Genomic DNA, 13,232 nt, shown 5'->3' with positions numbered 1-13,232 from the left:
AGGACTCTTGTATGTGATAATAGAGATCCACCGCAAGCTGACGGAGAAGGAAGACCTATGACGTCGATCAGTAGACCTGCCAGGTATGGGTGTGATCGAACCGGTGCGATAGCTCCTCCGACGATGCGCGACAATGGACCGATTAAACGTTCAGAATGCTTTATTCTCCGCGCATCTTCCATTCCCGATTCCAGACTCCATTTAGAAACGTTTTCTTGCCATGTCGCCAGAGACCACGTGACATTAGCTAAGAGACAAGTCAACAACAGAAATGATTTCATTTTGAGTTTGTATTGTGCAGGTGTTAATTAAAGTTTAGCTTTATATATAAAAAGTATAAGTTTTATCTTTAATCGTGACGTCAGGTTTGTGGATTTATTTGATAAATCATTTTATAACCCTTAATTAAAATGGATTACCTTTAAGTACATATGAGCAAAAATTAAATGTTCACAAAAAATAATTATTTTGATTATTTCATATTTCTAATAGTTACAATTATTTGCATTGTTTCAAAAGTATATCGTATTTTAATCGTAAATAAATAAGTGTAGTTGACGGCGCTACTAACTTTTTTTATTCGTATGATTTAACAAGCATAAACATAACTGATTCACTAAAAACTATGTTATTACCTAAAAAAAATATTACTATACTAATCCTAGAAAGGATTAATATAGTTATACATTTTTTTAAAAAAGCATAAAATTTATCGCGTGACTGTACTTATAAAATCATTATTTATGGTCCAGCTTAGTTAAGATTAACAAATAATTTTGTAATTACGGGTTCATAACAATTCTCCTGATTTATCTTACAGATCGACCAACTTTTTAATCATTATCATTTTTGGATTTTTCAGAAATGCGTAGACAAATAATCCATTAACTGATTACTTTTGTTTCCTCAAATATTTTTATATTAATTATCGGACAATCAACTATAGAGTTGACACATACGTAGTCAAGTTCAAAACTTTTTTCATTGAAAATACAAAAATAATAGAAATAGAATGTACGCGTAGAAGATCAAAGTACGACACCATAAATAAAATAGATCTGTTTGGTATGAATTTTATCTCTTTCAAGAAAAATATCAAAATGGTTTATTATAAGCTTAAATCCTAAATACTTAATTAAAACTTAGAATAATACGTAGATTTATATTATAGATTCTGCATTATTTTACTTTGATTAAATTAAATGAAACTCAAACTGAAAACTAGTAATTAAATAAATACTAGCAAATCTTATGTACGCCAGTATAACTAATTGTCTGTAATATAAATGTGGTCCATCATCATCATCATCACCAGCTCACTATATGTCCCCACCGAGGGGCTCGGAGCCTACCCTAATATGGGGTGACTAGGCCATAGTCAACCACGCTGGCCAAGTGCGGGTCGGTTGACTTCACACATATCTTTGAATTTAATCACCGATATGTGCAGGTTGCATCACAATGTTTTCCTTCACCGTAAGAACGTCGGGTAAATTATGTACATATGAAAATTCGAAAAATCGGACATCACATTGGTACATGGCGGGATTCGAACCCAAGACCTGTAGATTACAAGTCAAGTGTTCAAGCCACTGAGCCACCGACACTCTTTAAATGTGGTTGTACTTAAATAAATCTATACTATATATATTATAAAGAGGAAAGATTTGTTTTTTTGTATTTCTGTATGTTTTGGAATAACTTAAAAACTACTGGTTCGGTTTTAAAAATTCTTTCACCGTTAGAAAGGTAATTTATCTGCAATTACTTACCTTTGCTTTTTTAATAAACTATATTTTTTTCAACGCGGACGAAGTCGCGAGCATCAGCTAGTAAATAAGTAGCGTACAATGAAATGGAGATGAGTTTAACTCAGTAGTGTCTTTTCTGAACGAACGATAGTTATATAATTATTATCCTAGTTTAGATTAAGTGAATACAATTTTGTTTCCATTTACGTGAACATGTGTTTTCAAATTTACCAGTAAACGATCTGAAATTGCATTTACACGGTGCACTCTTACGATATCGTCGCACGCTCTAACCCTTTCGAGCGTGTAATCTGCTCACAGATGGACAATTTAATTCAACTTTTCTGCTTTGTTTAACAGATACGGCTTTTATATTGCTTCACCTACATAAATACGTCATAAAAATAACTAACTAATTATTTATAGAATTAATTATCAATAAAATAAATCTTTGACCATTTTATTTATTGCACATAAATTAATATAACCATCCTTAAGATAATATAAAAAATCTTATTACAATTTTTACTCTACATTTGAAATCGGTTTAAAAAAACAAATGATTTATGATTAGGTATATGTGCTAGAAGTTTCTTCAAATCTGCAACCAAAGTACAAAAAACAACAACATCTAGATAAAGATTATAATTAATCTAAAGCAAATAAATCAAACATTTAACATTTATCTACTGATATAAATTACTACAGAGTCTGTAGTACATACTATGTTTATAAATATGTTACATAAATTCATTAACCACGAAACACCTTGAAATTAAAATTCAGAATCAAAAAAGCTTTAATTCCGTAGGTCTAACCTGATGTCAGTTAAGGGTATTTATGCGTTTTAACCAATTTTGAGTCGTATTTCCATTGGGCAAAGTCGAAAATTCAATAAATAAATATTTGTAATATTTAAAGTTATTTGAGATTCATATCACGACGGGCTCGCTTCGTGCATTGAAATCATATGCTAATGATTGTGTTTTGAAAGGTAGCGAGATGCTCATATTTCGTTAAAATGTTCATATATTCCTATTTGAGAGAGTACGTTATTTATAACCAGTTAACCAAACATTTTGGTCGTAAATCAAATTTAAAAGTTTTCAGTTTAATTAATTCAGACACTCTGTGTATGTTTTATGTTCATATTTTATGCAGTTCCTAATTGGTACTCGTGAAACACATACATGCAAAATGTAACAGTTACTTTACGTTATATTTAGTGTATTTTATTACATAAAAGATATTATTTTTAGTCATTCAAGTATATAAACGGTTAAAATGGACAACGAACTATTTGTATTTTCGATAATCTATACACATAATAATTGAGTGTCTGTTGATAATCCAAAATCCAAATCCAAAACTAAACCTGGTTTATCTACGCCAATGTATAAAGTAAATGATGACATTAATGACGTATTTATTTCGTAATCCTTTTGAAATGGATTAAAAAAGAATCGTTTTTAATCTTTTAATCTAACTTTATGATGTAAAAGACGTTTATTGAAAGATACAAACAAATTTGATACAATTGCACTCAGTATCCAATCCGGTAATAATAACGAAGTAACGACTCGTGGCGAGACTCCTGAGGTAGCCCTCGAGCCTAGTCACTCATAAACGAGGTTTAAGCTAAGCGCCATCTGCGCTCGGCCACCTCAAGCCCGGTGAATCTGTAAATGTCTCTTTAAGGCAAACAGTGGCCATTCAGTCACAAAAAAATGAACTCAGTATAAGACGAGTATTCTACGTAGACCTTTGTCCGGTCTTTGATTTTTTCAGACAGTTAATTATATTTGTAAACACTTGATAGACAGTTTGTAGTAATATACTTGTATATTACTGAATTGTAAATCTACAGCCAGCGTTATCCTTTGATTTCAACTAGCTTTTGCTTGCGACTTCGCCCGCGTGGAATCAAAATGTAATATAAAATATAGCCATGTTATTCACAGAAAAATTACCTTTCTAACGATGAAAGAATTATTAAAATCGGCCCAGTCGTTTTTATGTTATTTCAATACATACAAAAATACAAATCTTTCCTCTTTATAGTCTTAGTACAGACTGGTATAGAACTGTCTAACAAAACATTCGTAAACGTTCTCTTTGAATTGTTTGTTGCAATAAAATTGTAGATTTTTTCTTTCATAGAACCAAACCCTAGATCGTGACAGCTGCACAAAGTCATTGTTATCAATATAATATTAATTGCACATGTTTGCGTTGTATGTACGAAAATATATGACGTCACATTATTTGTGCAGTATCATCGGAACGCTAATGAGTCAGTCGACAATCAACTCGATATCCCACAAGCTAATTGTTGTTGGCATTTTGTATTTAAGCTTTCGTATCTACTCAAGTCAAACGATATGGATTATAAATTAAACATAGACATGTTTAAAATATGTACTAAATTAAGGGCCTGTCCCACCACTGGCTGATAGAGGCTCAGCTCAGCTCAGCTTAATAATGATGTTACTGTCAGATAAGGGAACAAAATCTGATGTTCCCATCTGTACTGTACGCTTGGGATGTCCGCTCCGTCGGTGGCTCGGATACGACTGACATGCTGGCATGACACCATGACACAAGTAAGCAGTGTGGCCATACATCACATATCTTACACGTTGGATTGTTATTAGACAATTTACAATTTGGTGTGACAGGCCCTTAAAAGCAAATAAATCTATTAAAACGGTTGTATTTTAATTTCTACTTATCGGTCAAGAATTGATTACAAATCCTTTCGATTTTCAATGTAAATTGACAGTTTAATGATTTGATAACCACATTAATACTGTAAATAATTACCGACTAGAGTACACTGAAATATCTTAGTTTATAGCTAAAATTGCCAAGTCAGATTAAAAGTTAACGAAGTAAGACATTTTTCAATAGTCTATCGTTATTAGAAAAGAGCTTACTTACGGAATACTGTTAATTGTTTAGCGGTGGACTCTTTAGTATAGATGGGCGTATCCATGGAGACTTCACAGGAGTAACTGCCACTTGCCGCAAAGTCTAAGTTCTGGAGGATTATTGAGTTATCAGTCGCCAACGCTATCTGGAAGTAAATAATAGGACAATATGTATTGTATTGCAGCAAATGAAAATAAAATCATTACGTTTGGAGTAAAAGGTTAGTATGGGCACGTTATTAGGAGGAATGAATCGCAATTAACAAGAAGAACGTTAGTTATGAAAGTGGAAGGGTACGCCAGTAGAGGTAGTCCTAGAACGAGATGGATGATTTGCGTGAAAGGTTACATGATCAAGAAGGGAGTGATGACTGAGATGACGTATGATACGAGTTATGTGGAGGACAAAACATGCTGCGCCGACTCTACGGGAGTACGTTGAAAAGGTAGATTATGATGTTTGGGCCTATTAATAAAGATATATCTTACTAGTATTTTATCTGTGGTTTTAAATATCTTTTTAAATTTGAAAAATGCAAAGACTGAAACAAGGAAAAGTCGGACTGAAATGAGGAAATTAGGGTTTTAGAATGAGTAATATGACTAGCTCATTGTGAAGCCTTGAGGTTATGTGGAAGCTGAAAGCTTATAGACGTGAGTGTTATCTTTACTACGTGACTGAGAATATCAGTACTTTAAGAACAATTCTCTGGGAATTTAAATTTTGTAAGGAACATAAATTTTTATGTATGTATGGCTTAGTATCTTTTATGTCATTATATCAACTTGTTTGAAAACAAAAACAATAATTATGAAAATAGAACTTTCACTTCGTTTTCCGCATACATTTTCGTATACTTTTATTTGACAAGATTGCATGGATAAGGCTTAATTTAAAAAAATGTTTTCAGTAAAGAAAAATAGGTAAATAGAGTTGTTCATAAAAAAATAAAACCTTACCTAACGAGAAATGGAATTTTTAATAACACGCGTATACATTACTGTTTCATAGAGACTGGCCACGCAATACAGTCTAATTGTGTTTGTAGGTAACAATAATATAAATTGGCACGTAGCGAATTGTTCCTACCTACTAGTGCTATGTGACCCGGGGCTGGGGTCGACCTGTTACGCCCTCCTGCAGTTAAATGAGCTATGTGCATGCAACGGAACGTACCAGCAAATTAATTTTAGTGCAACTTTGCATTTCTGTTTTGCCAGGAGCACACCTTCGTAATTGACACCGACATTTTAGCTGTTTACTAACCATTTAAGAAACAAATATTTAAATAATACTAGATATCAAGCCCTTGTAATAGTAGTAATAGTAGTAAGAAATAGTCATTGTTTACTAATTCGTTACCAAGTGATCAAGACAATTAAAATCTAAGTTCTAAATGCACATAAATCATTAGTACTAGGAAGTTAGAACTATTTTAATACATTTATCTATGTTAGTGATAAATTATATACCTACGTCTTTTATTATACATCGTATTTAGAGAAGCAAGTAGCAAAGTATGCATATTCATTGAAATATCATGGGTAAAGTTGTACTGAAATTAAATATTAAGTAAAGCTTTTACAGCGCGTTTTCCGTTGTAAATAGCTTGGTTATCCTACACGTAACTTCGACCCGGAAAATTAACTCGGCTCGGCTATTACACGGCTGGCATCCGTGTTTGTTGCCTTTTAAGGTGTTTGTATATCAAGTGAATTTGCGAAATTTCCTCCGCTCTTAAGCTGAATGATTACGACGTGTTTTTGTTGACACACACAAAGGGTATTTGCCTCTGTTTTCCGTGTACAGATAATATACTGTTTTAATAAGCACGCTTTTATTAATTCAAGTAAATAATTTAATCTAAAGTATACTTTTGCTTTTGTTTAATTGATTTTCATTGTGATTGTTAACTGACCAGTGGCGCCCAACCGTCTTACTTAAAATAGAGAAAAGTACTTTAAATTGACTACGAACCTTCGATAATTGGAAAGTTACTTCAAGAAGACTAACTAACTAAGATGACATACATATTTTGTTGTAAAAATGGGCAATATATCTACGGGTGCGGCGACATCGCCAAGGCTTTATGTGTAGTTGTATAGGCTTACATTTAGTACTGCTCCTGGGGTTGTGAAGTTTCTGTACGGTGGTTTCCTATCCTTGATGTACTGGAATATCTTTGTGCCGTGTCTCAAGAAGACGACCTTGTCAAGTAGATGCAATGGCACGTCGTGCATGCACCGTAACCGCACGGAACCTCCTCGTGCCGCCCATCGCTCCATCTGCAGTTCCACGCGGACTTCTGTGTGACCACGACCTGTGGATACAAAGTGAGGTTATAAAATAATATTCGGTTCAATGACATAAGTTGCCGGTGTTTGAATTGCATCTAATTATGAAGTTACTTTCAAAGGTTAGTATTAAAATTTCAGTAGCCATCTTTATTATCATCGTCACTACTTAATGTCTATGTGATATTTTTTGTGTGTTTGGCGGTGTTCTTAGTATACCTATCGAACGATCATAGACCAAGATAAGACCTAGATTCATGAAATGCTAAACGATATATGCTTCGGAATTTTATGTTCGATTTAGATGAGTTAGAACCCATCTTAAAGAATGTTTTATTGATCGTATACCATGCTGGTGAACGGTTTTATTTAGTTCTTCCTATAAATAACTTTAGATTTGCAGTTTTAAGGAATTAATATGCTAAAAATTTGTACTGCTGTAATGTTTTATTTCGTTGCTTATTGTTTAAGTCGGTGCTAGTCTGTAACTTCTCGACTCGTGGAGTAATTTTCTATCATTGCCAGTTGGTAAACAAACATAAAGAAAATTACTATGGGAAACAATTTTCTTTGTACTTATATTTTACTTCTATTACTTTGTATACTGCAGTGTCTGTAATTTGACTTCGAAGTTTATATCTAATTCTTTATTGACGTAGTCGGATTGAAAGTTATAAACTATGCACAGGTCAGTGTGCATTGGGTACATTTAAATGCATGAGAAATGCATGGCTAAGTTGCCATTCCGTTGTTATAAATGCAATGATTTTTTTATATGAAATTTAATACATTCGTGAATTTTCATTGCCAGAACAGAACTAGTAATACATAAAAACGTCATTAGGATTCGCTTTGAAAAATACCGGTAACACATTGTTTCACCTCTCTAATGACACAGTAATTGGAATACTTGGTATATTTACTTTCTTTTATTTATAGAACAAATATAATATTTCTTTTCTTTATAGAGATTAAGTTTAGAGATTATCTAATCGTTATTAAAAATAATTACGGCGTCTACATATTCAACTTTGTATGTGAAATAAACAGCACCTTAGTTTCCTATCTTGGACACGTTATCTTTCACGCTATCCATTCATTTTCGTAGCCTTTTGCTTACTACGAACAACTACGAATAAATTCTTCTACACAGATGTCATATCAGATGTAAATATTACGAATTAAAACATAGAAGCTCCTTTACACGTGTATCGTTCATGCATGATCGCTGGTACAGAATCCAAACGGAGCGAAGGTCCTACATAATTTACAATCCCCTATCCAGCCACGTACAAAGCGTTCCGCTTTCCCGCACCGAATCCCCGCATCACGACTGTACCTGAGCAAAGATATCTACACATTCCTGTTATATTTCATCTGCATAAAACAATAACTGCCTTTGTTATGTTGCATTGTAGTATTGTTAACGCTTTTAGAGTGTTAAATTGTATTATCTATTTCATTTACTACAAATTTAAGATACAGATAACCTAACTCATTGGAATAAGGTGTTTTTATCACCTAGTCCTTGCATACTTTAATAGTATTCCGTATAAAGGGTGATAAATACAATTTTTAATATGTTAAGACGTCAGCGATTGTCTTATCATTTTCGTCATCGGCCTTCGTCTGCCCACTGCTGGACAAAGGCTTCCAATGAGTTAACGGTTAATTTGCTTAACTTGTTTAATTTAAGCCCTTGACCATAATTCTAAGCTATTTTAATAACCTAATCTATGATGGACCATTAAATAGTATTGTACTTTCTATCGTAACAGTAAATTTTACGCACCATAACTGATACTGGTTAAGTAAAATCATCAAAATTAACGTTACCTTATCTTTGTTACACAATTTTAGGTACAATTCAAATTTTAAGAGGCTTATAAAGAAAATAATGAAACGTTATGATGCCGATTGCGACTCACAATGAGTTAATTTCGTGTCACACGGTCGTTCTTGTTAGAATAATAACCTCTACGACATGGTGTTTTACAAATTTACTTAATTAGCATTTAGTACTAAAAAGTTATACCGTCTAAATTACGTATAGGATTATTATTTTAATTACCTACACATTTATATTTAACAACGATTGTATGAGTACCAAAGCTTATAAAGTAAGCAGAGATGACGGATTCTACTTACACTATGTTCCCTATTTTGTGTATTTTTAACGGTAAAAAAACTACGTGTAATTAAACTTAATAAATCTAAGTTTAAATAAGTAAGTAAAAGATGCTTTGAAGTACTCGTAGCTTAAAGCAGATGTTGGTAGTTTTAAAATTTACAATTCATGTTGCACTGCATGGACGAGATACGAGTCGCGTGTTTTAAAATTTAAATTCAGATAAGATAAACAAGACTTACGGACTTTTTCCTTTAGCCTGGGTATATAAAAAGTTGGTTTTATTACACTTTACTATACATAGTAACTTGATAAACAGAGCAGTACAGTTGTGGAGTATAAATAATAACTGTAAATAGGTACTTATGATTTTTTAATACTATTCATCTTCATAATCATAATGTAAAGCAAGTAATGACTATATTTCGCTCATGCATTTCTATTTAAGTATCTTAATGGAGCGAAGTTTACAGAACTCCTCCATTTCCTTCATATAAAGTTGGTCTGGCGGTAGTTTAACAAGAGTTGGGTACGCTAAAGTATTCTATTATTAAAATTAAACTGAATACAGTAATAAAATAAAATGAGGTAAACTTTTCTATTTGAAAACTACACGAGAAACTGCAAATTATTGAACATTTGTATTTTTAGTACTATACTTGAATGATGTAAATATAAAAATAAATTTAAATTTCATTTAACCATTACAATGTAGATTATTGCAATGTACATTACATTACAATGTAGATGTCATCTAGAATATCGAAGCTAAAAACTGAGACGATTACTTCTTGAGTTATGTATGACCATTTGAATTTTAAAATGCGAAAGTTTAGATGGATGGATGGATGGACGGATGTTTGTTAGAGTTTGTGGCCTAAATGGCTGCACCGATTTCAATAAAATTTGGTTTAGATGTAGAGAATAGTCTGTAAGAACACATAGGCTACTCATTTTTTTTTAATTCCACGCGGACGGAGTTGTGGGCGAAAGCTAGTAATAAATAAATATTATAAAAATTTACACTTTGTATATCGTAAGGGTTAAGGTATAAGTTATCGATTCTCAGGGGAGTTTGGAGGCAGAACAAGATAGTGTTAGGACGACCGCCGGCAGCAAACATCTGTACGTAACTCGACCCTTTCGGGAACCTCATTTATAATGCACAGACCAATACACATTTGTTTGCCACTTCCTATTGAGCTTAGGGAAATCACAAATTAGTCGATTTTAAAAAAAAAGAAGTGTAAGTTTTTAATTTGTTCTATTGTGTACATTGTCACTTCGGTTTTTTTTTGTAAAATAAGCCCAACACTTCAAACGACACTGACTTGTACAAAATGTCGTGATTTATAACTTAATCTATAATTTTCTTCTTCAAAAAATGTGTAAAAAAACTGACTAACAATAATTATTCGTTGAATTATTAGTCATGATGAGATGAGTTTTATTTAGGTGAGAGCACATTCCCAGCTTATTTTCAATTACTTCGAGGTTTGCCTTCCACTTCAAACTACTTCATACCTAATGATAAACCTTTTTCGTTAATGAATTAACTTTTTTTATGGACTGCGAACAGAAAGATAAAGATAGGCGCAAGTGATTTAAAGACATATTGTATGTTTCTTTTTTATATTACAGTAACGTAGAAGACTTTGTTAAATTGTTAGTAGATGAACTCTTCAAGTGAAGTCTGCGAAGTGAAATTAGGTCACGATTTTTGCCATTTGTTGGTGCAGACGGGGGTTACTAAGTTCTCGCTTGTTATTCTTGCTACCACTTGTTGTAATGGCGGATTGTTATAGGTTTTTCTAGTACTTTAAAGACGTTATTGTTAAATTCTAAAATTTTTAAAGTAGAGTACTTCTCTTAAACTGTCCACTATAGTTTGTGTATGAAGTTCTCGAATATAATACATAGAATGCTGTATTTCCAAATAAAAAACCTAATTTTCACAAATAATATTCATCGAAATGTCCCATGTCTTTTTTCTTTTTATGATATAAAATAAGCTCGTAATAAGCCCGGAGTAAAGTTTCCAACTTGAATTATTTTTCTATAACTCGTTTGATAGCATTTTTGGCTTTCCAACTTTAAATTGAAATCCGTTCGTTAGAATAGTTTTCAACTTGTTTCAAAGCGTGCACTTGAAATTGAAAAACTCAAAGCTGACGGGAAAGGGATAAGCAAGGGAATGAGTTCTAACATATTTTTAATCTACAGTTAAAAATCATAGATCAGTGATCAGTTCCTTTATTTTCTGTAGTGGTTTCTGTCATAGATTATAGAAAAATAATCTATGAGTTTTTCGTTGTTTATGTTTCGTGTTTACAAGCAAGTTTTGAAGTTTTATGTTCCGTTAAAGTTTTATAGTAAAGCTGAAATTGTATTTTGGTACTATAAGTAATCATTATCACAATAAATAGTTTAGTTTTAATAGCATAAATTAGCTGAATAATCTAAAATACAATTATATAAAATGGGTAAGTAACGCTTTTAGATTTAAACTTTTGAAATTACGAGTTCCTAAACAAAATTAAAGAAACGCTTTTCAGACATAGAAGACCTTACATTAGAGGAAAAATGCGAAAATCTTATGAATGTGGTCGTCGAGTCTCGTAAAAGATTTAGCAAGATGTGTGTAGAATATGAACAAAAAAGTTCGATTATGGAAAACAAAATGCTCAATTTGCAATTGGAATCTTTATCTAAAGCAAGATTTAAGTCAAAACATACTGTTCCCAACTTGGATGTGGATAGTATGAAGAAAGAAGTCGATGATTTCACCAACGACATTCAAGAAAGACAACAGAGAATTGAAAAATTGTACAAAAGCTTGAGAAATACAGAACAAATAGTTCTACAACTTAAAGAAGATAAAATTGGTATGAAACTAAAGCAACCATTAACTGCTGAGTCTAGGATAACCATTACTAAAAGTCATAAATCAAAATAAAAGTGAGTTTATATAAATATATACTTGTCATATATACTAGCCACATTCACATCTTTATAACAATACTTAAGTTAACCCATTAGATAGTTTTCTTTATAGTGATCAAATAAATAATGTACTTTAAAAAGGTACCGAATGCTTGCAGTGATCAAATCTTGTCGGTATGTACTTTTGTATACCATGTTACAATGTTCTAAAGATATATTCTAGTTAATATAAGAAAATCTAAAAGCATACATGACGGAAGAAAAGTAATTACAGGCAATATCATACAAATTTAAATAGAATCTAAGTTTATGTAGATGGATGGTTGTTTGTTAGAGTTTGTAGTGTGGCTGAACAGATCTTGATAAAATTTGGCATAGACATAGAAGATAGTCTGGCAGAACACATAGTCAAATAATTTTTTTAATTCCATGTAGATGAAGTCGTGGGCGAAAGCCAGTACTTCATAATTATTAGATTATTTCAGTTAACTCGGTTTCAATTTGCATTTAAGTGGTTTGTGGTCTATGATGTTTGATGCACATTTTTAGACATTGTAATATATTTTAAATCTTTGTACAATACAAGAGTTCTAATTTTAATAGTTAAGGATCAAAAATACAAGTAATATATCTTGTATTTGGCTTTATATTGGAGTTGTAGTGCGATTCACATTGGCCTTGCAATATACTAAAACTAAATGAAAAAATAAAGTAAAGTAAAATAAAGTTATTTTAATACATGTATAGAGTAAGTATCTATATTATATTTTTGTATACTCATGCAATAAACTTACAGATTTTAATAATTGTATTTTTTTCCCTATAAAGTTTATTTTTGTATCCAAAAACATTGAAAATGCATTATTGAAAATGATTATGGGTTTCTTTGTGTAGAATACTGTGGGACTTGAATATTGGTTAATTGAATATTTTTTTATATTTAACTGTAAGGATAGACTTAACTAATATTTTTAATTACTAAAGTAGATTGTTTTTATTTTATAATTAAAGCATTAACTTCATGTATCTCATCATATAATGTAGATGTTTGCAAATTAAAATGGGACACGTAATTCATTCATATTCAAATGACAATAAACGGCGCGGAATAAGCGTCTATTTCCGCTCTCATTTTTATTTATAATCTGTATAAGCTTGCCGGGCTACTGTGCTGCCCTTAGAGAT

The 13,232-nt window shown here is 31.9% G+C and overlaps 2 protein-coding genes across 2 annotated transcripts in view; one reads left to right on the top strand and one right to left on the bottom strand.

Annotated features, from left to right (window-relative positions):
* Nucleotides 1-13,232, bottom strand: part of LOC106102049 — a 64,452-nt gene that overhangs the window by 4,700 nt on the left and 46,520 nt on the right. The window contains exons 3-4 of the mRNA XM_013281456.1: nt 6,794-7,002; nt 4,692-4,827 (exon numbers count right to left, since the gene is read on the bottom strand). Coding sequence (XP_013136910.1) covers nt 4,692-4,827; nt 6,794-7,002 — 345 coding nt within the window. The remainder of the gene's footprint in view (nt 1-4,691; nt 4,828-6,793; nt 7,003-13,232) is intronic.
* LOC106102050 lies at nt 11,432-12,405 on the top strand. The gene is made up of 2 exons (XM_013281457.1): nt 11,432-11,587; nt 11,660-12,405. The coding sequence occupies exons 1-2, from the start codon at nt 11,584-11,586 to the stop codon at nt 12,058-12,060; spliced, it is 405 nt and encodes a 134-aa protein (XP_013136911.1). The 5' UTR covers nt 11,432-11,583; the 3' UTR covers nt 12,061-12,405.

This window comes from Papilio polytes, unplaced genomic scaffold (assembly GCF_000836215.1).
Source record: "Papilio polytes unplaced genomic scaffold, Ppol_1.0 DF823934.1, whole genome shotgun sequence".
Taxonomy (NCBI): Eukaryota; Metazoa; Arthropoda; class Insecta; order Lepidoptera; family Papilionidae; genus Papilio; species Papilio polytes.
The sequence above is the reverse complement of the archived record's forward strand: the minus strand, read 5'-3'. Positions and strand labels throughout refer to the sequence as shown.